Here is a 21,508-nt window from a genome sequence, read left to right as displayed (position 1 = left end):
AGGGTTTTTTGGAGGGTTTGGGGTTATTTTGGGAGGATTTGGGGTTTTGGGGCAGGGTTGGGGTTTTTTTGGAGGATTTGGGGTAATTTTGAGTGGATTTGGGGTTTTTTGGAGGGTTTGGGGTTATTTTGGGTGGATTTGGGTTTTTTGGGAGGATTTAAGGTTATTTTGAGTGGATTTGGGTTTTTTTGGAGGATTTTGGGTTATTTTTGGAAGATTTGGGGTTATTTTGGGTGGATTTGGGGTTTTTTGGAGGGTTTGAGGTTATTTTTGGAGGATTTTGGGTTATTTTGGGTGGATTTGGGGTGTTTTGGTTATTTCGGGTCATTTTGGGAGGTTTGGGGTTATTTTGGGTGGATTTGGGTTTTTTGGGAGGATTTTGGGTTATTTTTGGAGGATTTGGGGTTATTTTGGGTGGATTTTGGGGTTTTTTTTGAGGGATTTGGGGTTGAGTGGATTTGGGGTTTTTTGGAGGGATTTGGGGTTGTTTTGAGTGGATTTGGGGGCTTTGGAGGGATTTGTGGTTATTTGGGGAGAATTTGGGTTATTTTGGGTGGATTTGGGTTTTTTTGGGAGGATTTAAGGTTACTTTGAGTGGATTTGGGGTTTTTTTGAGGATTTTGGGTTTTTTGGGAGGATTTAAGGTTATTTTGAGTGGTTTTGGGGTTTTTTGAGGATTTTTGGTTATTTCGGGAGGATTTGGGTTATTTTGAGTGGATTTGGGGTTTTTTGGAGGATTTTGGGTTATTTTTGGAGGATTTGGGGTTATTTTGGGTGGATTTTGGGGTTTTTTTTGAGGGATTTGGGGTTGAGTGGATTTGGGGTTTTTTGGAGGGATTTGGGGTTGTTTTGAGTGGATTTGGGGGCTTTGGAGGGATTTGTGGTTATTTGGGGAGAATTTGGGTTATTTTGGGAAGATTTAGGGTTATTTTGGGTGGATTTGGGGTTTTTTGGGAGGATTTAAAGTCATTTTGAGTGGATTTGGGGTTTTTTTTGAGGATTTTGGGTTTTTTGGGAGGATTTAAGGTTATTTTGAGTGGATTTGGGGTTTTTTTGAGGATTTTGGGTTATTTCGGGATTTTGGGTTATTTGGGTTATATATTTATATCCCCGGGTTATTTTGAGTGGATTTGGGGGTTTTTTTGAGGGTTTTGGGTTATTTTTGGAGGATTTGGGGTTATTTTGAGTGGATTTTGTGGGGTTTTTTTTGAGGGATTTGTGGTTGAGTGGATTTGGGGTTTTTTGGAGGGATTTGTGGTTATTTGGGGTGGGTTTCGGGCTATTTTGAGTGGATTTGGGGTTTTTTGGAGGGTTTTGGGTTATTCTGGGAGGTTTGGGGTTATTTTGAGTGGATTTGGGTTATTTTGGAGGGGTTTGGGGTTATTTGGGGTGGATTTGAGGTTATTTTGAATAGATTTGGGGTGGGGGTTTGCAGGTTTTGGGGTTTTTTTGGCTTTGGGGCCCCGGTTGAGATTTGGCACCTGGCAAAGGAATGGATAAACACAGGAAAACATCTTGGAAAAATGGGGAAAAAATCCGGATTTCCCAGAAATTGCGTTTTCCAAGGATTGACCAGAAACCGCCACTCGGAATTGGGCGGGAAAAGGAAAAAGCGGGATCGTTGTTTTGCCCCTTGGAGTTGGTTTTGAACCATTTCAGTCCTTTTTTAGCTGAAACTTCCCTTTTTTCCCAGAATTTGGGGGGCAGGTTGGGATTTTGTGAGTTTTTTCAGGAATTTGATGGATTTTTCGGGAATTTTCCAGCCATTCAGAGGCAAAACCCGGGGTCGCCTCCAGATTCTCGTCCAGCTCTGAGCAAATCGCTTCAAAATTCCGGGGGAAAATTCCATTTTTTTTTCATGGATCGGCTCCAAAATCGCCCGGAAATGGGGGAAAAAAGCAGGAATTCAGCAATTCCCGGATTTCTCGCAGATCCAGCGGTGGGGGTGGGAGCAGCGCTCGTAGATCCAGAAGCCCTTGGGGCCGATGGCTCCACAATCCTTGTGCTCCTTGTCCGGGTCCGTCACCCACACATCCCAAAATCTGGGGGAAAAAAGAGGGGGAAAAGGAAAAAAAAAAAAAAAATCGAGGAATTTAAAAAACGCTCCCGAAAAAATCCGCTCCCCACATCCCGTTTTTCCGATGGAAAAATGCCCGGAAAAATCCGTTTGTGGAGGTCAAATCCATCTTTGGCATTGATTTCCTGTTGCTGGGGATTCCTGGTGGGAATTTTTAGTGAAAATCAGGATTTTTTACTGAAAATCCACAATTTTTACCAAAAATTGGGGAATTTTTAGTGAAAATTGGGCATTTTTACTCCAAATCTGGAATTTTTAGCGAAAATCAGGAATTTTTACTGAAAATCCAGTTTTTACCTAAAATTGGGGATTTTTTAGTGAAAATTGGGAATTTTTATGCCAAATCGGGAATTTTTACACCAAATCAGGAATTTTTACAGAAAATCCACAATTTTTTACCTAAAATCTGGGAATTTTTACTGAAAATCGGGATTTTTTCTTGAAAATCAGGAGGTTTTACTCAAAATCAGGATTTTTTACCAAAACTTGGGAGTTTTTACCAAAAATCAGGATTTTTTTAATAGAAAATCAGCAATTCTTACCCCAAATCAGGAATTTTTTATAAAGATCAGGAGTTTTATCCCAAATCAGGAATTTTTACCAAAAATTTGGAATTTTTACTTAAAATCAGACATTTTTACTGAAAATCAGACATTTTTACCCCAAATCAGGAATTTTTACCCCAAATCGGCAATTTTAACCAAAAATTGGCATTTTTAACCAAAAATCAGCATTTTTTACCCCCAAATCAGGAAATTTACCCAAAAATCAGGAATTTTTAGCAAAAATTTCAAATTTTGACCTCGAATCCACAATTTTTGCCCAAAACTCAAGAAATTTCCCCCACAAACAGGAATTTTTACTGAAAATCGGGAGTTTTTACTGAAAATTGGGAAGTTTGTTCACTAAACATTGGGAATTTTTCCCGGAAGTTGGGAATTGTCCCGGAAGTCAGGAATTCTCCTTCCCGGAAGTCGGGAATTTTTCCCGGAAGTGGGGAATTCTTCTCCCCGGAAGTTGGGAATTTTCCCAGAGCTCGGGAATTCTTCTCCCCGGAAGTTGGGAATTCTCCTTCCCGGAAGTTGGGAATTGTTCCCGGAAGTGGGGAAATCTCCTTCCCGGAAGTGGGAAATCTTTCCCGGAAGTCAGGAATGGTCCCGGAAGTTGGGAATTCTCCTTACCAGAAGTTGGGAATGGTTCCCAAGGTCGGGAATTCTCCTTACCGGAAGTGGGGAATGGTGCCGGAAGTCGGGAATGGTCCCGGAAGTGGGGAATTCTCCTTACCGGAAATTGGGAATTGTCCCGGAAGTTGGGAACTGTTCCCGGAAGTTGGGAATTCTCCTTACCGGAAGTTGGGAATTGTCCCGGAAGTTGGGAATTCTCCTTACCGGAAGTCGGGCTCCTCGCCCGTCACCCACTCCCACTTGCCCTCCTTGACGCCGTCGCTCGCCCCCAGCCAGTAGGAGGCGCTGCGGTCGCTGTTGTCCAGTAGGAACATCTGGGAGGGCGGAATTCCCGAAAATGCGGCTGCGGAATTCCCAAAAACCCGGCGGCGGAATTCCCCAAAAGCAGCTGCAGAATTCCCAAAACGCGGCTGCGGAATTCCCCAAAACCCGGCTGTGGAATTCCCAAAACGCAGCTACGGAATTCCCCAAACGCGGCTGCGGAATTCCCAAAACGCAGCGGCGGAATTCCCAGAATTCCCCAAACCTGGCTGCAGGATTCCCAAAACCCAGCTGTGGAATTCCCCAAAAGCGGCTGCGGAATTCCCAAAACTCGGCTGAGGAATTCCCAGAATTCCCCAAACCTGGCTGTGGAATTCCCAAAACGCGGCTGCGGAATTCCCAAAACTCGGCTGAGGAATTCCCAGAATTCCCAAAAACGCGGCTGCGGAATTCCCAAAACCCGGCTGCAGGATTCCCAAAATGCGGCTGTGGAATTCCCAAAACCCGGCTGAGGAATTCCCCAAAACCCGGCTGAGGAATTCCCAAAACCCGGCTGCGGAATTCCCAAAAACGCGGCTGCGGAATTCCCCAAACGCGGCTGCGGAATTCCCAAAACGCAGCGGCGGAATTCCCAGAATTCCCCAAACCTGGCTGCAGGATTCCCAAAACCCAGCTGTGGAATTCCCCAAAAGCGGCTGCGGAATTCCCAAAACTCGGCTGAGGAATTCCCAGAATTCCCCAAACCTGGCTGCAGGATTCCCAAAAACGCGGCTGCGGAATTCCCAAACCCGGCTGCGGAATTCCCCAAAAGCGGCTGCGGAATTCCCAAAACCCGGCTGCGGAATTCCCAAAACGCGGCTGAGGAATTCCCAAAACGCGGCTGAGGAATTCCCAAAACCCGGCTGTGGAATTCCCCAAAACCCGGCTGCGGAATTCCCAAAACCCGGCTGCGGAATTCCCAAAACCCGGCTGTGGAATTCCCAAAACGCAGCTGCGGAATTCCCAAAAACGCGGCTGCGGAATTCCCAAAACGCGGCTGCGGAATTCCCAAACCCGGCTGTGGAATTCCCAAAACCCGGCTGAGGAATTCCCAAAAACACGGCTGCGGAATTCCCAAACCTGGCTGTGGAATTCCCAAAACGCGGCTGAGGAATTCCCAAAACGCGGCTGCAGAATTCCCAAACCCGGCTGTGGAATTCCCCAAACCCGGCTGCGGAATTCCCCAAAACGCGGCTGCGGAATTCCCAAAACTTGGCTGAGGAATTCCCAGAATTCCCCAAACCTGGCTGCAGGATTCCCAAAACGCGGCTGAGGAATTCCCAAAACGCGGCTGCGGAATTCCCAAACCCGGCTGTGGAATTCCCAAAACGCGGCTGAGGAATTCCCAAAACGCGGCTGCGGAATTCCCCAAAACGCGGCTGCGGAATTCCCAAAATTCCCAATCCGGGGGAATTCGACCCCAAAACGGAGCCGGGAATTCCCGCACTGGGGATTCCCTGGAAAAGCTTTGGGATGTGGGGGTTGGGATTTGGGGTTTGGGGTTTGGGATCATTTGGGATCATTTGGGATCATTTGGGATTTGGGATTTGGAGTTATTTGGGATTTGGGGTTTGGGATCATTTGGGATCATTTGGAATTTGGGATTTGGAGTTATTTGAGATTTGGGGTTTGGGATTTGGGACTTGGGGTTTCGGGTTTGGGATTGATTTGGGGTTATTTGGGATTTGGAGTTTGGGATCATTCGGTATTTGGGGTTTCAGGTTTGGGGTTTGGAGTTTGGGATTTGGGATCATTTGGGATCATTTGGGATTTGGAGTTATTTGGGATTTGGGGTTTGGGATTTGGGATCATTTGGGATCATTTGGGATTTGGAGTTATTTGGGATTCGGGATTTGGAGTTATTTGGGATTTGGGATTTGGGGTTTGGTATTTGGAGTTATTTCGGATTTGGGATCATTTGGGATTTGGGGTTTGGAATCATTTGGGATCATTTGGGATTTGGGGTTTGGAATCATTTGGGATTTGGAGTTATTTGGGATTCGGGATTTGGAGTTTTTTGGGATTTGGAGTTTTTTGGGATTTGGAGTTATTTGGGATTCAGGATTTGGAGTTTTTTGGGATTTGGAGTTATTTGGGATTTGGGGTTTGGGATATGGGATCATTTGGGATTTGGAGTTATTTGGGATTCGGGATTTGGAGTTTTTTGGGATTTGGAGTTTTTTGGGATTTGGGGTTTGGGATTTGGGATCATTTGGGATTTGGGGTTTGGAATCATTTGGGATCATTTGGGATTTGGATTTATTTGGGATTCGGGATTTGGAGTTATTTGGGATTTGGAGTTTGGTATTTGGAGTTATTTGGGATTTGGGATCATTTGGGATTTGGGGTTTGGAGTTATTTGGGATTTGGGAGTTATTTGGGTTTTGGAGTTATTTGGGATTTGGGGTTTGGGATTTAGGATCATTTGGGATTTGGGGTTTGGGATCATTTGGGATCATTTGGGATTTGGAATCATTTGGGATTTGGAGTTATTTGGGATTCAGGATTTGGAGTTTTTTGGGATTTGGAGTTTTTGGGGATTTGGAGTTATTGGGGATTCAGGATTTGGAGTTTTTTGGGATTTGGAGTTATTTGGGATTTGGGGTTTGGGATATGGGATCATTTGGGATTTGGAGTTTTTTGGGATTCAGGATTTGGAGTTTTTTGGGATTTGGAGTTATTTGGGATTCAGGATTTGGAGTTTTTTGGGATTTGGAGTTATTTGGGATTCGGGATTTGGAGCTTTTTGGGATTTGGAATTATTTGGGATTTGGAGTTATTTGGGATTTGGGGTTTGGGATTTGGGATCATTTGGGATTTGGGGTTTGGAATCATTTGGGATCATTTGGGATCATTTGGGATTTGGATTTATTTGGGATTCGGGATTTGGAGTTATTTGGGATTTGGAGTTTGGTATTTGGAGTTATTTCGGATTTGGGATCATTTGGGATTTGGGGTTTGGAATCATTTGGGATCATTTGGGATCATTTGGGATTTGGAATCATTTGGGATTTGGAGTTATTTGGGATTCAGGATTTGGAGTTTTTTGGGATTTGGAGTTTTTGGGGATTTGGAGTTATTGGGGATTCAGGATTTGGAGTTTTTGGGGATTTGGAGTTATTTGGGATTTGGGGTTTGGGATTTGGGATCATTTGGGATTTGGGGTTTGGAATCATTTGGGATCATTTGGGATCATTTGGGATTTGGATTTATTTGGGATTCGGGATTTGGAGTTATTTGGGATTTGGAGTTTGGAGTTATTTCGGATTTGGGATCATTTGGGATTTGGGGTTTGGAGTTATTTGGGATTTGGGAGTTATTTGGGATTTGGAGTTATTTGGGATTTGGGGTTTGGGATTTAGGATCATTTGGGATTTGGGGTTTGGGATCATTTGGGATTTGGGGTTTGGAATCATTTGGGATCATTTGGGATTTGGAATCATTTGGGATTTGGAGTTATTTGGGATTCAGGATTTGGAGTTTTTTGGGATTTGGAGTTTTTGGGGATTTGGAGTTATTGGGGATTCAGGATTTGGAGTTTTTTGGGATTTGGAGTTATTTGGGATTTGGGGTTTGGGATATGGGATCATTTGGGATTTGGAGTTTTTTGGGATTCAGGATTTGGAGTTTTTTGGGATTTGGAGTTATTTGGGATTCAGGATTTGGAGTTTTTTGGGATTTGGAGTTATTTGGGATTCGGGATTTGGAGCTTTTTGGGATTTGGAATTATTTGGGATTTGGAGTTATTTGGGATTTGGGGTTTGGGATTTGGGATCATTTGGGATTTGGGGTTTGGAATCATTTGGGATCATTTGGGATCATTTGGGATTTGGATTTATTTGGGATTCGGGATTTGGAGTTATTTGGGATTTGGAGTTTGGTATTTGGAGTTATTTCGGATTTGGGATCATTTGGGATTTGGGGTTTGGAATCATTTGGGATCATTTGGGATCATTTGGGATTTGGAATCATTTGGGATTTGGAGTTATTTGGGATTCAGGATTTGGAGTTTTTTGGGATTTGGAGTTTTTGGGGATTTGGAGTTATTGGGGATTCAGGATTTGGAGTTTTTGGGGATTTGGAGTTATTTGGGATTTGGGGTTTGGGATTTGGGATCATTTGGGATTTGGGGTTTGGAATCATTTGGGATCATTTGGGATCATTTGGGATTTGGATTTATTTGGGATTCGGGATTTGGAGTTATTTGGGATTTGGAGTTTGGAGTTATTTCGGATTTGGGATCATTTGGGATTTGGGGTTTGGAGTTATTTGGGATTTGGGAGTTATTTGGGATTTGGAGTTATTTGGGATTTGGGGTTTGGGATTTAGGATCATTTGGGATTTGGGGTTTGGGATCATTTGGGATTTGGGGTTTGGAATCATTTGGGATCATTTGGGATTTGGAATCATTTGGGATTTGGAGTTATTTGGGATTCAGGATTTGGAGTTTTTTGGGATTTGGAGTTTTTGGGGATTTGGAGTTATTGGGGATTCAGGATTTGGAGTTTTTTGGGATTTGGAGTTATTTGGGATTTGGGGTTTGGGATATGGGATCATTTGGGATTTGGAGTTTTTTGGGATTCAGGATTTGGAGTTTTTTGGGATTTGGAGTTATTTGGGATTCAGGATTTGGAGTTTTTTGGGATTTGGAGTTATTTGGGATTCGGGATTTGGAGCTTTTTGGGATTTGGAATTATTTGGGATTTGGAGTTATTTGGGATTTGGGGTTTGGGATTTGGGATCATTTGGGATTTGGGGTTTGGAATCATTTGGGATCATTTAGGATCATTTGGGATTTGGAGTTATTTGGGATTCAGGATTTGGAGTTTTTTGGGATTTGGAGTTATTCGGGATTTGGAGTTATTTGGGATTTGGGGTTTTTTGGGATTTGGAGTTATTTGGGATTTGGGGTTTGGGATATGGGATCATTTGGGATTTGGAGTTATTTGGGATTCGGGATTTGGAGTTTTTTGGGATTTGGAGTTTTTTGGGATTTGGGGTTTGGGATTTGGGATCATTTGGGATTTGGGGTTTGGAATCATTTGGGATCATTTGGGATTTGGATTTATTTGGGATTCGGGATTTGGAGTTATTTGGGATTTGGAGTTTGGTATTTGGAGTTATTTCGGATTTGGGATCATTTGGGATTTGGGGTTTGGAGTTATTTGGGATTTGGGAGTTATTTGGGTTTTGGAGTTTTTTGGGATTTGGGGTTTGGGATTTGGGATCATTTGGGATTTGGGGTTTGGAATCATTTGGGATCATTTGGGATTTGGATTTATTTGGGATTCGGGATTTGGAGTTATTTGGGATTTGGAGTTTGGTATTTGGAGTTATTTCGGATTTGGGATCATTTGGGATTTGGGGTTTGGAGTTATTTGGGATTTGGGAGTTATTTGGGTTTTGGAGTTTTTTGGGATTTGGGGTTTGGGATTTGGGATCATTTGGGATTTGGGGTTTGGAATCATTTGGGATCATTTGGGATTTGGATTTATTTGGGATTCGGGATTTGGAGTTATTTGGGATTTGGAGTTTGGTATTTGGAGTTATTTCGGATTTGGGATCATTTGGGATTTGGGGTTTGGAGTTATTTGGGATTTGGGAGTTATTTGGGTTTTGGAGTTATTTGGGATTTGGGGTTTGGGATTTAGGATCATTTGGGATTTGGGGTTTGGGATCATTTGGGATTTGGGGTTTGGAATCATTTGGGATCATTTGGGATTTGGAATCATTTGGGATTTGGAGTTATTTGGGATTCAGGATTTGGAGTTTTTTGGGATTTGGAGTTTTTGGGGATTTGGAGTTATTGGGGATTCAGGATTTGGAGTTTTTTGGGATTTGGAGTTATTTGGGATTTGGGGTTTGGGATATGGGATCATTTGGGATTTGGAGTTTTTTGGGATTCAGGATTTGGAGTTTTTTGGGATTTGGAGTTATTTGGGATTCAGGATTTGGAGTTTTTTGGGATTTGGAGTTATTTGGGATTCGGGATTTGGAGCTTTTTGGGATTTGGAATTATTTGGGATTTGGAGTTATTTGGGATTTGGGGTTTGGGATTTGGGATCATTTGGGATTTGGGGTTTGGAATCATTTGGGATCATTTGGGATCATTTGGGATTTGGATTTATTTGGGATTCGGGATTTGGAGTTATTTGGGATTTGGAGTTTGGTATTTGGAGTTATTTCGGATTTGGGATCATTTGGGATTTGGGGTTTGGAATCATTTGGGATCATTTGGGATCATTTGGGATTTGGAATCATTTGGGATTTGGAGTTATTTGGGATTCAGGATTTGGAGTTTTTTGGGATTTGGAGTTTTTGGGGATTTGGAGTTATTGGGGATTCAGGATTTGGAGTTTTTGGGGATTTGGAGTTATTTGGGATTTGGGGTTTGGGATTTGGGATCATTTGGGATTTGGGGTTTGGAATCATTTGGGATCATTTGGGATCATTTGGGATTTGGATTTATTTGGGATTCGGGATTTGGAGTTATTTGGGATTTGGAGTTTGGAGTTATTTCGGATTTGGGATCATTTGGGATTTGGGGTTTGGAGTTATTTGGGATTTGGGAGTTATTTGGGATTTGGAGTTATTTGGGATTTGGGGTTTGGGATTTAGGATCATTTGGGATTTGGGGTTTGGGATCATTTGGGATTTGGGGTTTGGAATCATTTGGGATCATTTGGGATTTGGAATCATTTGGGATTTGGAGTTATTTGGGATTCAGGATTTGGAGTTTTTTGGGATTTGGAGTTTTTGGGGATTTGGAGTTATTGGGGATTCAGGATTTGGAGTTTTTTGGGATTTGGAGTTATTTGGGATTTGGGGTTTGGGATATGGGATCATTTGGGATTTGGAGTTTTTTGGGATTCAGGATTTGGAGTTTTTTGGGATTTGGAGTTATTTGGGATTCAGGATTTGGAGTTTTTTGGGATTTGGAGTTATTTGGGATTCGGGATTTGGAGCTTTTTGGGATTTGGAATTATTTGGGATTTGGAGTTATTTGGGATTTGGGGTTTGGGATTTGGGATCATTTGGGATTTGGGGTTTGGAATCATTTGGGATCATTTAGGATCATTTGGGATTTGGAGTTATTTGGGATTCAGGATTTGGAGTTTTTTGGGATTTGGAGTTATTCGGGATTTGGAGTTATTTGGGATTTGGGGTTTTTTGGGATTTGGAGTTATTTGGGATTTGGGGTTTGGGATATGGGATCATTTGGGATTTGGAGTTATTTGGGATTCGGGATTTGGAGTTTTTTGGGATTTGGAGTTTTTTGGGATTTGGGGTTTGGGATTTGGGATCATTTGGGATTTGGGGTTTGGAATCATTTGGGATCATTTGGGATTTGGATTTATTTGGGATTCGGGATTTGGAGTTATTTGGGATTTGGAGTTTGGTATTTGGAGTTATTTCGGATTTGGGATCATTTGGGATTTGGGGTTTGGAGTTATTTGGGATTTGGGAGTTATTTGGGTTTTGGAGTTATTTGGGATTTGGGGTTTGGGATTTAGGATCATTTGGGATTTGGGGTTTGGGATCATTTGGGATTTGGGGTTTGGAATCATTTGGGATCATTTGGGATTTGGAATCATTTGGGATTTGGAGTTATTTGGGATTCAGGATTTGGAGTTTTTTGGGATTTGGAGTTTTTGGGGATTTGGAGTTATTGGGGATTCAGGATTTGGAGTTTTTTGGGATTTGGAGTTATTTGGGATTTGGGGTTTGGGATATGGGATCATTTGGGATTTGGAGTTTTTTGGGATTCAGGATTTGGAGTTTTTTGGGATTTGGAGTTATTTGGGATTCAGGATTTGGAGTTTTTTGGGATTTGGAGTTATTTGGGATTCGGGATTTGGAGCTTTTTGGGATTTGGAATTATTTGGGATTTGGAGTTATTTGGGATTTGGGGTTTGGGATTTGGAGTTATTTGGGATTTGGGGTTTGGGATTTGGGATCATTTGGGATTTGGGGTTTGGAATCATTTGGGATCATTTGGGATCATTTGGGATTTGGAGTTATTTGGGATTCAGGATTTGGAGTTTTTTGGGATTTGGAGTTATTCGGGATTTGGGGTTTTTTGGGATTTGGAGTTATTTGGGATTTGGAGTTATTTGGGATTTGGGGTTTTCCCCTCACCTGCTCCAGCTCGGAGTTCACCACCACCAGGTGGGCGCCGAGGTCGGCGCAGGCGTTGCGGGCGCTGGCCCAGCCCAGGGAATCCATGGAAAAGGAGTAGCAGCTGCTGCCGTGGGATTTCCAGCCGGCCTGGCACGTCCGGGAGCTGCCGAGCGTCCGGCAGAGCAGCTCTGGGAACCCCACATGCGGCGGGAACACGGGAAAAGGGGAAAGTCGGCGTGAAAATCCAGAGAAACCCCGAAATCCCGGGAAAAATCCCGAAATCCTGCGGGAAATCCTGAAATCCCGGGCGAAATCCTGAAATCCTGAGGGAAATCCTGAAATCCCGGGGAAAACAGGGAAAAATCCCAAAAGCCCAGGGAAAATCCTGAAATCCTGAGGGAAATCCTGAAATCCCAGGGAAAACAGGGAAAAGTCCCGAAATCCATGGGGAAAATCCTGAAATCCCAGGGGAAATCCTGAAATCCTGAGGGAAATCCTGAAATCCCGGGGAAAACAGGGAAAAATCCCAAAAGCCCAGGGAAAATCCTGAAATCCTGGGGGAAATCCTGAAATCCCAGGGAAAACAGGGAAAAGTCCCGAAATCCATGGGGAAAATCCTGAAATCCCAGGGGAAATCCTGAAATCCTGAGGGAAATCCTGAAATCCTGGGGGAAATCCTGAAATCCTGAGGGAAATCCTGAAATCCCGGGGGAAAATCCTGGAATCCTGAGGGAAATCCTGAAATCCCGGGGAAAATCCTGAAATCCTGGGGGAAATCCTGAAATCCTGAGGAAAATCCCGAAATCCTGAGGGAAATCCTGAAATCCCGGGGAAAAATCCTGGAATCCTGAGGGAAATCCTGAAATCCTGAGGGAAATCCTGAAATCCCGGGGAAAACAGGGAAAAAAATCCCCAAATCCCAGGGAAATCAGGGAAAAGTCCCAAAATCCCAGGGAAAAATCCTGAAATCCTGAGGGAAATCCTGAAATCCCAGGGGAAATCCCAAAATCCCAGGGAAAACAGGGAAAAGTCCTGAAATCCCAGAGAAAAATCCTGAAATCCCGAGGGAAATCCTGAAATCCTGGGGAAAATCCCGAAATCCTGGGGGAAATCCTGAAATCCCGAGGGAAATCCTGAAATCCCAGGGGGAAATCCTGGGGGAAATCCCGAAATCCTGAGGGAAATCCTGAAATCCCGGGGAAAATCCTGAAATCCTGGGGGAAATCCTGAAATCCCGAGGGAAATCCTGAAATCCCAGGGGGAAATCCTGAAATCCTGAGGGAAATCCTGAAATCCCGGGGAAAACAGGGAAAAAAATCCCCAAATCCCAGGGAAATCAGGGAAAAGTCCTGAAATCCCAGAGAAAAATCCCAAAATCCCAGAGAAAACCAGGAAAATCCCAAAATCCCAGGGAAAATGGGGAAAGATCCCGAAATCCCGGAGAAAACAGGAAAAAATCCCAAATTCCCAGGGAAAACCGAGAAAATCCCCAAACCCCAGGGAAAACAGGGAAAAATCCTGAAATCCCAGAGAAAACTGGGAAAAAAATCCTGAAATCCCAGAGAAAACTGGGAAAAAATCCCGAAATCCCAGAGAAAAAGCCCGAAATCCCAGAGAAAACAGGAAAAATTCTGAAATCCCAGAGAAAACAGGAAAAAATCCCAAATTCCCAGGGAAAACCGGGAAAAATCCCCAAATCCAGGTGCAAAAAATTGGAGAAACCCCTAAATCCAGGTAGACACCGGGATAAATCCCAAAAGCTGGGTAAAAATCGGGAGAAACCCCAAAATCCCAGAGAAAATCGGGAGAACTCCCCAAATCTGGGAAAAAAAACCCGGAGAAAATCTAAGTAAAAACTTGGAGGAAGCCCCAAATTTGGGTAAAAACCTGGAGAAATTCACCAAATCTGGGTAAAACCATGGGAAAATGCCTGGATCCAGGAAAAATCCCAAAATCCAGGGAAAAATGTGGAGAAATCCCCAAATCCAGGGAAAAATCCAGAGAAATCCTTCAAATCCCAGTGGAAATTCGGAGAAAACCCCAAATCCCGGGGGAAAAGTGAAGAAAATCCCCAAAATCTGGGAAAAACCTGGAGAAATTCCAAAAATCTGGGAAAAACCTGGAGAAATTCCCAAATGCCTGCCAAAAATGGGGGAAATTGGAGAAAAAATGGGAAAAAAAGGGGGGAAATGGGAAAAAATGGGGGAAAATGCAAAGAATGTCCCAAATCCTGGTAAAAAGTGGGAGAAATGCCCCAAAATCCGGATAAAAATGCGGAGAAACGCCCAAATCCTGGTAAAAATCCAGGGAAAGTCCCAAAGGCCAGAGAAATCCCAAAATCTGAGGAAAACCACCCAAAATCTGGGAAAAACCTGGAGGAACGCAAAGAATTGGGGGGGAAAGTTGGAAAAATGTCAAAATTCGGGAAAAAATTGGGAGAAATCCCCCAAATGTGGATAAAAACCTGGAGAAATCCCCAAATCCCGATAAAATCCTGATAAAATCCTGATAAAATCACAGAAAAATCCCGGGAAAATCCTGATAAAATCCTGAAAAAATCCTGATATAATCCTGGTAAAATCCCGGTAAAATCCTGGTAAAAATACCAATAAAATCCCAATAAAATCCCAGAGAAATCCCGAAAAAATCCCCAAAAAATCCTGATAAAATCCCGAAAAAATCCCCAAAAAATCCTGATAAAATCTGGTCCAAATCCCAGTACAATCTTGGAAAATCCCGATTAAATCCTGATAAAATCCCAATAAAATCCTGATAAAATCCCGATAAAATCTGGTTAAAATCCTGGTAAAAATCCCAACAAAATCCCGGGGAAATCCCAGTAAAATCGTGATAAAATCCCAGAAAAATCGCAATAAAATCCCAATAAAATCCCAATAAAATCCCGATAAAATCCCGATAAAATCCCAGGAAGCTCCCAGTAAAATCCCGATAAAATCTCAGAAAAATCCCAATAAAATCCTGATAAAATCTGGTCAAAATCCCAGTACAATCTTGGAAAATCCCGATTAAATCCTGATAAAATCCCGATAAAATCTGGTTAAAATCCTGGTAAAAATCCCAACAAAATCCCGGGGAAATCCCAGTAAAATCGTGATAAAATCCCAGAAAAATCGCAATAAAATCCCAGTAAAATCCCGATAAAATCCCGATAAAATCCCAATAAAATCCCAGGAAGCTCCCAGTAAAATCCCGATAAAATCTCAGAAAAATCCCAATAAAATCCTGATAAAATCTGGTCAAAATCCCAGTACAATCCTGGAAAAATCCTGATAAAATCCTGATAAAATCCAAAAAAATTCCCTGAAAAATCCGGATAAAATCCGGTCAAAATCCCAGTACAATCCTGGTAAAATCCCGATAAAATCCCAATAAAATCCTGAAAAAATCCTGATAAAATCCCAATAAAATCCCAGAAAAATCCCGGTAAAATCATGGTAAAATCCCAATAAAATCTAGATAAAATCCCAAGAAAATCCCGGCAAAATCCCAATAAAATCCTGGTAAAATCTGGATAAAATCCCAGAGAAATCCCAGTACAATCCTGGAAAAATCCCGATAAAATCCTGAGAAAATCCTGGAGAAATCCCGATAAAATCCCAATAAAATCCTGATAAAATCCCAGAAAAATCCCGGTAAAATCCCGATAAAATCCCAATAAAATCCTGATTAAATCCCAATAAAATCCCAGGAAAATCCCGGTAAAATCGTGTTAAAATCCTGGAAAAATCCCGGTAAAATCCCAATAAAATCTCAGAAAAATTCCCAGAAAAATACAGATAAAATCCTGAGAAAATTCTGATAAAATCCCGATAAAATCCCGATAAAATCCCAGAGAAATCCCGATAAAATCCCAATAAAATCCAGATAAAATCCAGTCAAAATCCCAATAAAATCCCGATACAATCCTGATAAAATCCCAGTACAATCCCAGTAAAATCCTGATAAAGTCCTGGAAAAATCCCAGAGAAATCCCGATAAAATCCCAATAAAATCTTGATAAAATCCCAATAAAATCCCAGAAAAATCCCAGAAAAATCCCGGTAAAATCTTGATAAAATCCTGGAAAACTCCCAGAAAAATCCTGGGAAAATCCTGATAAAATCCCAGTAAAATCCTGATAAAATCCCGGAAAAATCCTGATAAAATCCCCATAAAATCCTGATAAAATCCCAATAAAATCCTGATAAAAGCCTGATAAAATCCCAATAAAATCTGGTCAAAATCCCAATAAAATTCCAATAAAATCCTGATAAAATCCCAATAAAATTCCAATAAAACTCCAGTAAAATCCCGGGAAAATCCCTCCGAATGGGCGGGATTCGTCCCAGTTTTCCGGGATTTTGGCCCCGTGGGAATTCCGGTGGATTTTTGGGGGGGAATTCGGGGGGAATTGGGGGGAATTTGGGGGTTTTTGGGAATTACCGGTGACTTCCTGCAGCTCCAGCTGGTGCTGGCGGATCCCGAAGTGCATCCGGGTCTGCTCCTGCTGGACTGGGAGCGGGGCGGGAGGAGATCCCAGTGTTCCCAGTACAGCCCAGTACAGCCCAGTGTTCCCAGTGCATCCCAGTGCATCCCAGTACAGCCCAGTGCATCCCAGTACAGCCCAGTGTTCCCAGTGCATCCCAGTGCATCCCAGTGTTCCCAGTGCATCCCAGTACAGCCCAGTGTTCCCAATGCATCCCAGTGTTCCCAGTGCATCCCAGTACAGCCCAGTGTTCCCCGTGCATCCCAGTGTTCCCAGTGCATCCCAGTACAGCCCAGTGCATCCCAGTACAGCCCAGTGTTCCCAGTGCATCCCAGTACAGCCCAGTGTTCCCAGTGCATCCCAGTACAGCCCAGTGTTCCCAGTGCATCCCAGTGCATCCCAGTGTTCCCAGTGCATCCCAGTACAGCCCAGTGTTCCCAATGCATCCCAGTGTTCCCAGTGCATCCCAGTACAGCCCAGTGTTCCCAGTACAGCCCAGTACAGCCCAGTGTTCCCAGTGCATCCCAGTACAGCCCAGTGTTCCCAGTGCATCCCAGTGCATCCCAGTGTTCCCAGTGCATCCCAGTACAGCCCAGTGTTCCCAGTGCATCCCAGTGTTCCCAGTGCATCCCAGTACAGCCCAGTGTTCCCAGTACAGCCCAGTACAGCCCAGTGTTCCCAGTGCATCCCAGTGTTCCCAGTGCATCCCAGTACAGCCCAGTGATCCCAATGCATCCCAGTACAGCCCAGTACATCCCAGTGCAGCCCAGTGCCCTCCCAGTACAGCCCAGTGTTCGCAGTGCATCCCAGTACAGCCCAGTGTTCCCAGTGCATCCCAGTACAGCCCAGTACATCCCAGTGCAGCCCAGTGCCCTCCCAGTACAGCCCAGTGTTCCCAGTGCATCCCAGTACAGCCCAGTGTTCCCAGTGCATCCCAGTGTTCCCAGTGCATCCCAGTGCAGCCCAGTGCCCTCCCAGTACAGCCCAGTGTTCCCAGTGCATCCCAGTACAGCCCAGTGTTCCCAGTACAGCCCAGTGTTCCCAGTACATCCCAGTGCATCCCAGTGTTCCCAGTACAGCCCAGTACAGCCCAGTGTTCCCAGTGCATCCCAGTGTTCCCAGTGCATCCCAGTGTTCCCAGTACATCCCAGTGCATCCCAGCGCATCCCAGTACAGCCCAGTGTTCCCAGTGCATCCCAGTGCATCCCAGCACATCCCAGTGTTCCCAGTGTTCCCAGTGCATCCCAGTGCATCCCAGTACAGCCCAGTGTTCCCAGTGCATCCCAGTACAGCCCAGTGTTCCCAATGCATCCCAGTGTTCCCAGTGCATCCCAGTACAGCCCAGTGTTCCCAGTACAGCCCAGTACAGCCCAGTGTTCCCAGTGCATCCCAGTGCATCCCAGCACATCCCAGTGTTCCCAGTGTTCCCAGTGCATCCCAGTGCATCCCAGTACAGCCCAGTGTTCCCAATGCATCCCAGTGTTCCCAGTGCATCCCAGTACAGCCCAGTGTTCCCAGTACAGCCCAGTGTTCCCAGTGCATCCCAGTACAGCCCAGTGTTCCCAGTACAGCCCAGTGTTCCCAGTGCATCCCAGTGTTCCCAGTACATCCCAGTGCATCCCAGCGCATCCCAGTACAGCCCAGTGTTCCCAGTGCATCCCAGTGTTCCCAGTACAGCCCAGTGCATCCCAGTGTTCCCAGTGCATCCCAGTGCATCCCAGCACATCCCAGTGTTCCCAGTGTTCCCAGTGCATCCCAGTACATCCCAATATATCCCAGTGCATCCCAGTGCATCCCAGTACAGCCCAGTGCATCCCAGTACAGCCCAGTGTTCCCAGTACAGCCCAGTACAGCCCAGTGTTCCCAGTGCATCCCAGTACAGCCCAGTGTTCCCAATGCATCCCAGTGTTCCCAGTGCATCCCAGTACAGCCCAGTGTTCCCAGTACAGCCCAGTACAGCCCAGTGTTCCCAGTGCATCCCAGTGCATCCCAGCACATCCCAGTGTTCCCAGTGTTCCCAGTGCATCCCAGTACAGCCCAGTGTTCCCAATGCATCCCAGTGTTCCCAGTGCATCCCAGTACAGCCCAGTGTTCCCAGTACAGCCCAGTGTTCCCAGTGCATCCCAGTACAGCCCAGTGTTCCCAGTACAGCCCAGTGTTCCCAGTGCATCCCAGTGTTCCCAGTACATCCCAGTGCATCCCAGCGCATCCCAGTACAGCCCAGTGTTCCCAGTGCATCCCAGTGTTCCCAGTACAGCCCAGTGCATCCCAGTGTTCCCAGTACAGCCCAGTACAGCCCAGTGTTCCCAGTACAGCCCAGTGCATCCCAGTACAGCCCAGTGTTCCCAGTACAGCCCAGTGTTCCCAGTACAGCCCAGTACAGCCCAGTGTTCCCAATGCATCCCAGTGTTCCCAGTGCATCCCAGTACAGCCCAGTGTTCCCAGTGCATCCCAGTGCATCCCAGTGTTCCCAGTGCATCCCAGTACAGCCCAGTGTTCCCAATGCATCCCAGTGTTCCCAGTGCATCCCAGTACAGCCCAGTGTTCCCAGTGCATCCCAGTGTTCCCAGTGCATCCCAGTACAGCCCAGTGTTCCCAGTACAGCCCAGTACAGCCCAGTGCATCCCAGTGCATCCCAGCACATCCCAGTGTTCCCAGTGTTCCCAGTGCATCCCAGTACATCCCAATATATCCCAGTGCATCCCAGTGCATCCCAGTACAGCCCAGTGCATCCCAGTACAGCCCAGTGTTCCCAGTGCATCCCAGTGCAGCCCAGTGTTCCCAGTGCATCCCAGTGTTCCCAGTACAGCCCAGTGTTCCCAGTGCATCCCAGTGTTCCCAGTGCATCCCAGTGCAGCCCAGTGATCCCAATGCATCCCAGTGTTCCCAGTACAGCCCAGTACAGCCCAGTGTTCCCAGTACAGCCCAGTGTTCCCAGTACAGCTCAGTGTTCCCAGTGCCTCCCAGTGCCTCCCAGTACAGCCCAGTACAGCCCAGTGATCCCAGTGCATCCCAGTGCCCTCCCAGGTCCCTCCCAGAGCTCCCAGTGCCCTCCCAGTGCCCTCCCAGAGCTCCCGGTACATCCCAGTGCCCTCCCAGTGCCCTCCCAGTACAGCCCAGTACATCTCAGTGCCCTCCCAGAGCTCCCAGTGCCCTCCCAGTGCTCTCCCAGTGCCCTCCCAGTACATCCCAGTTCCCTCCCAGTACCTCCCAGTACAGCCCAGTACATCCCAGTGCCCTCCCAGTACATCCCAGTTCCCTCCCAGTACACCACAGGCGCCCCCGACATTCCCTCATTTTTCCTTTTTTTTCCCCTCATTTTCCCCCAAATCCGGAATTTTTCCATATTTGGAAACCTCTCCCGAGCCTTTCCCGCCCTTTTGCCCGGATTTTTCCCGGATTTTCCCCGGATTTTTCCCGGATTTTTCCCGGATTTTCCCCGGATTTTTCCCGGATTTTTCCCGGATTTTTCCATGGTTTTCATCCCTTTTTTTCCCATAATTCCCCCGGATCCATCAATTATCAGCCAATCCTTCCGGATTCGATCCCATTTTTCCCGGATTTTCCCACGGATTTCCATCTTTCCGGTGACTTTGAACCCAAACGAAGCCACGAATTCTCTCCTTTTCCAGGAAAATCCCAACCCGGAAAAATCCCGAGGGTTGATCCATCCCAATCCAGGAGAAATTCGACCATTTTGGGCCGAATTCCGCCGGAATTTGGGATCTCCGCAACCTTGGGATGATCCCGGGTGGAATCGGGAAAAAGGGAGCAGAAGCAGAGAAAATTCCGGGGTTTTTCCTGGAATTTGCACCAAAAACGGAGCCGGGAAAGGGTGAAAAATCCCTGGAAAATTCCGGGGTTTTTTTCCTGGAATTTGCACCAAAAACGAAGCCGGGAAAGGGTGAAAAATCCCTGGAAAATTCCGGGTTTTTTTCCTGGAATTTGCACCAAAAACGGAGCCGGGAAAGGGTGAAAAATCCCTGGAAAATTCCGGGTTTTTTTTCCCTGGAATTTGCACCAAAAACGGAGCCGGGAAAGGGTGAAAAATCCCTGGAATTGGAGTTTTCCCGCGGGATGTGATGCCGGGACCTACCGGAATCCCAAATTCCCGAGAAATTCGTCTTCAGCAGCTCCAGCTCCGCCAGCAGCTCCTTCTCTGGGAGGAAAAGGGTGGGAAAAGGCCGGAATTGCCGGGAATGTCGGGATTCAATCCCGAAATTCCCGTTCTGGGTGGATTTCAACCCAAAATTCCCGTTCTGGGTGGAATTTATCCCAAAATTCCCGTTCTAGGTAGAATTATACCCCAAAATTCCCATTCCTGGGTGAAATTCATCCCTAAATTCCCATTCCAAAGTGGAATTAATCCCGAAATTCCCATTTCAGGGGGATTTGATCCCAAAATTCCCACTTTGAGCTGGAATTCATCCCAAAATTCCCATTGCAGGCAGAATTCATCCCAAAATTCCCATTCCAGGGAGATTTTATCCCAAAATTCCCACTTTGAGCTGGAATTTATCCCAAAATTCCCGTTTCAAGCTGGAATTCAACCCCAAAATTCCCATTTCAGGTGGTTTTCAACCCAAAATTCCCATTCCTGGCTGGAATTCACCGCAAAATTCCCACTTTGAGCTGGAATTCACCCCAAAAATTCCCGTCCTGGGTGGAATTTACCCCAAAATTCCCACTTTGATCTGGAATTCATCCCAAACTTCCCATTTCAGGTGGATTCCAACCCCAAAATTCCCATTCCAGGTGAAATTCAACCCCAAAATTCCCACTCTGCCTGGAATTCATCCCAAAATTCCCATTCCAGGTGGAATTTACCCCAAAATTCCCATTCCAAGGTAGAATTGAACCCCAAAATTCCCATTTCAGGTGGATTTCAACCCAAAATTCCCATTCCAGCTGGAATTCATCTCCCAAAATTCCCATTTCAGGTGGATTTCAACCCCAAATTCCCATTCCTGGCTGGAATTCACCCCCAAAATTCCCATTTCAGGTGGTTTTCAACCCCAAAATTCCCATTCCAGCTGGAATTCATCCCCCAAAATTCCCATTTCAGGTGGATTTCAACCCCAAATTCCCATTCCTGGCTGGAATTCACCCCCCCAAATTCCCATTCCAGGGGGATTTGATCCCAAAATTCCCACTCTGAGCTGGAATTTAACCCCAAAATTCCCATTCCAGGGGGATTTCATCCCAAAACTCCCACTTTGAGCTGGAATTCACCCCAAAAATTCCCATTCCTGGCTGGAATTCACCCCCAAAATTCCCATTTCAGGTGGTTTTCAACCCAAAATTCCCATTCCAGCTGGAATTCATCCCCCAAAATTCCCA

The 21,508-nt window shown here is 45.3% G+C and overlaps 1 protein-coding gene across 1 annotated transcript; it reads right to left on the bottom strand.

The window, feature by feature from the left end:
- Positions 1–1,906: 1,906 nt before the first annotated feature.
- Positions 1,907–16,174, bottom strand: LOC309583588 (C-type lectin domain family 4 member E-like; the record flags this gene model as incomplete). The annotated part of the gene is made up of 4 exons (XM_082299331.1): positions 1,907–2,042; positions 3,466–3,575; positions 11,701–11,870; positions 16,126–16,174. 4 exons carry the CDS (start codon positions 16,172–16,174, stop codon positions 1,907–1,909), a joined length of 465 nt encoding a protein of 154 aa, XP_082155457.1.
- Positions 16,175–21,508: the final 5,334 nt, after the last annotated feature.

Source organism: Coloeus monedula (genome assembly GCF_965178545.1).
Source record: "Coloeus monedula genome assembly, chromosome: 31".
NCBI lineage: Eukaryota > Metazoa > Chordata > Aves > Passeriformes > Corvidae > Coloeus > Coloeus monedula.
Note: the sequence above shows the minus strand (reverse complement) of the source record. Positions and strands in the feature narration are given on the sequence as shown.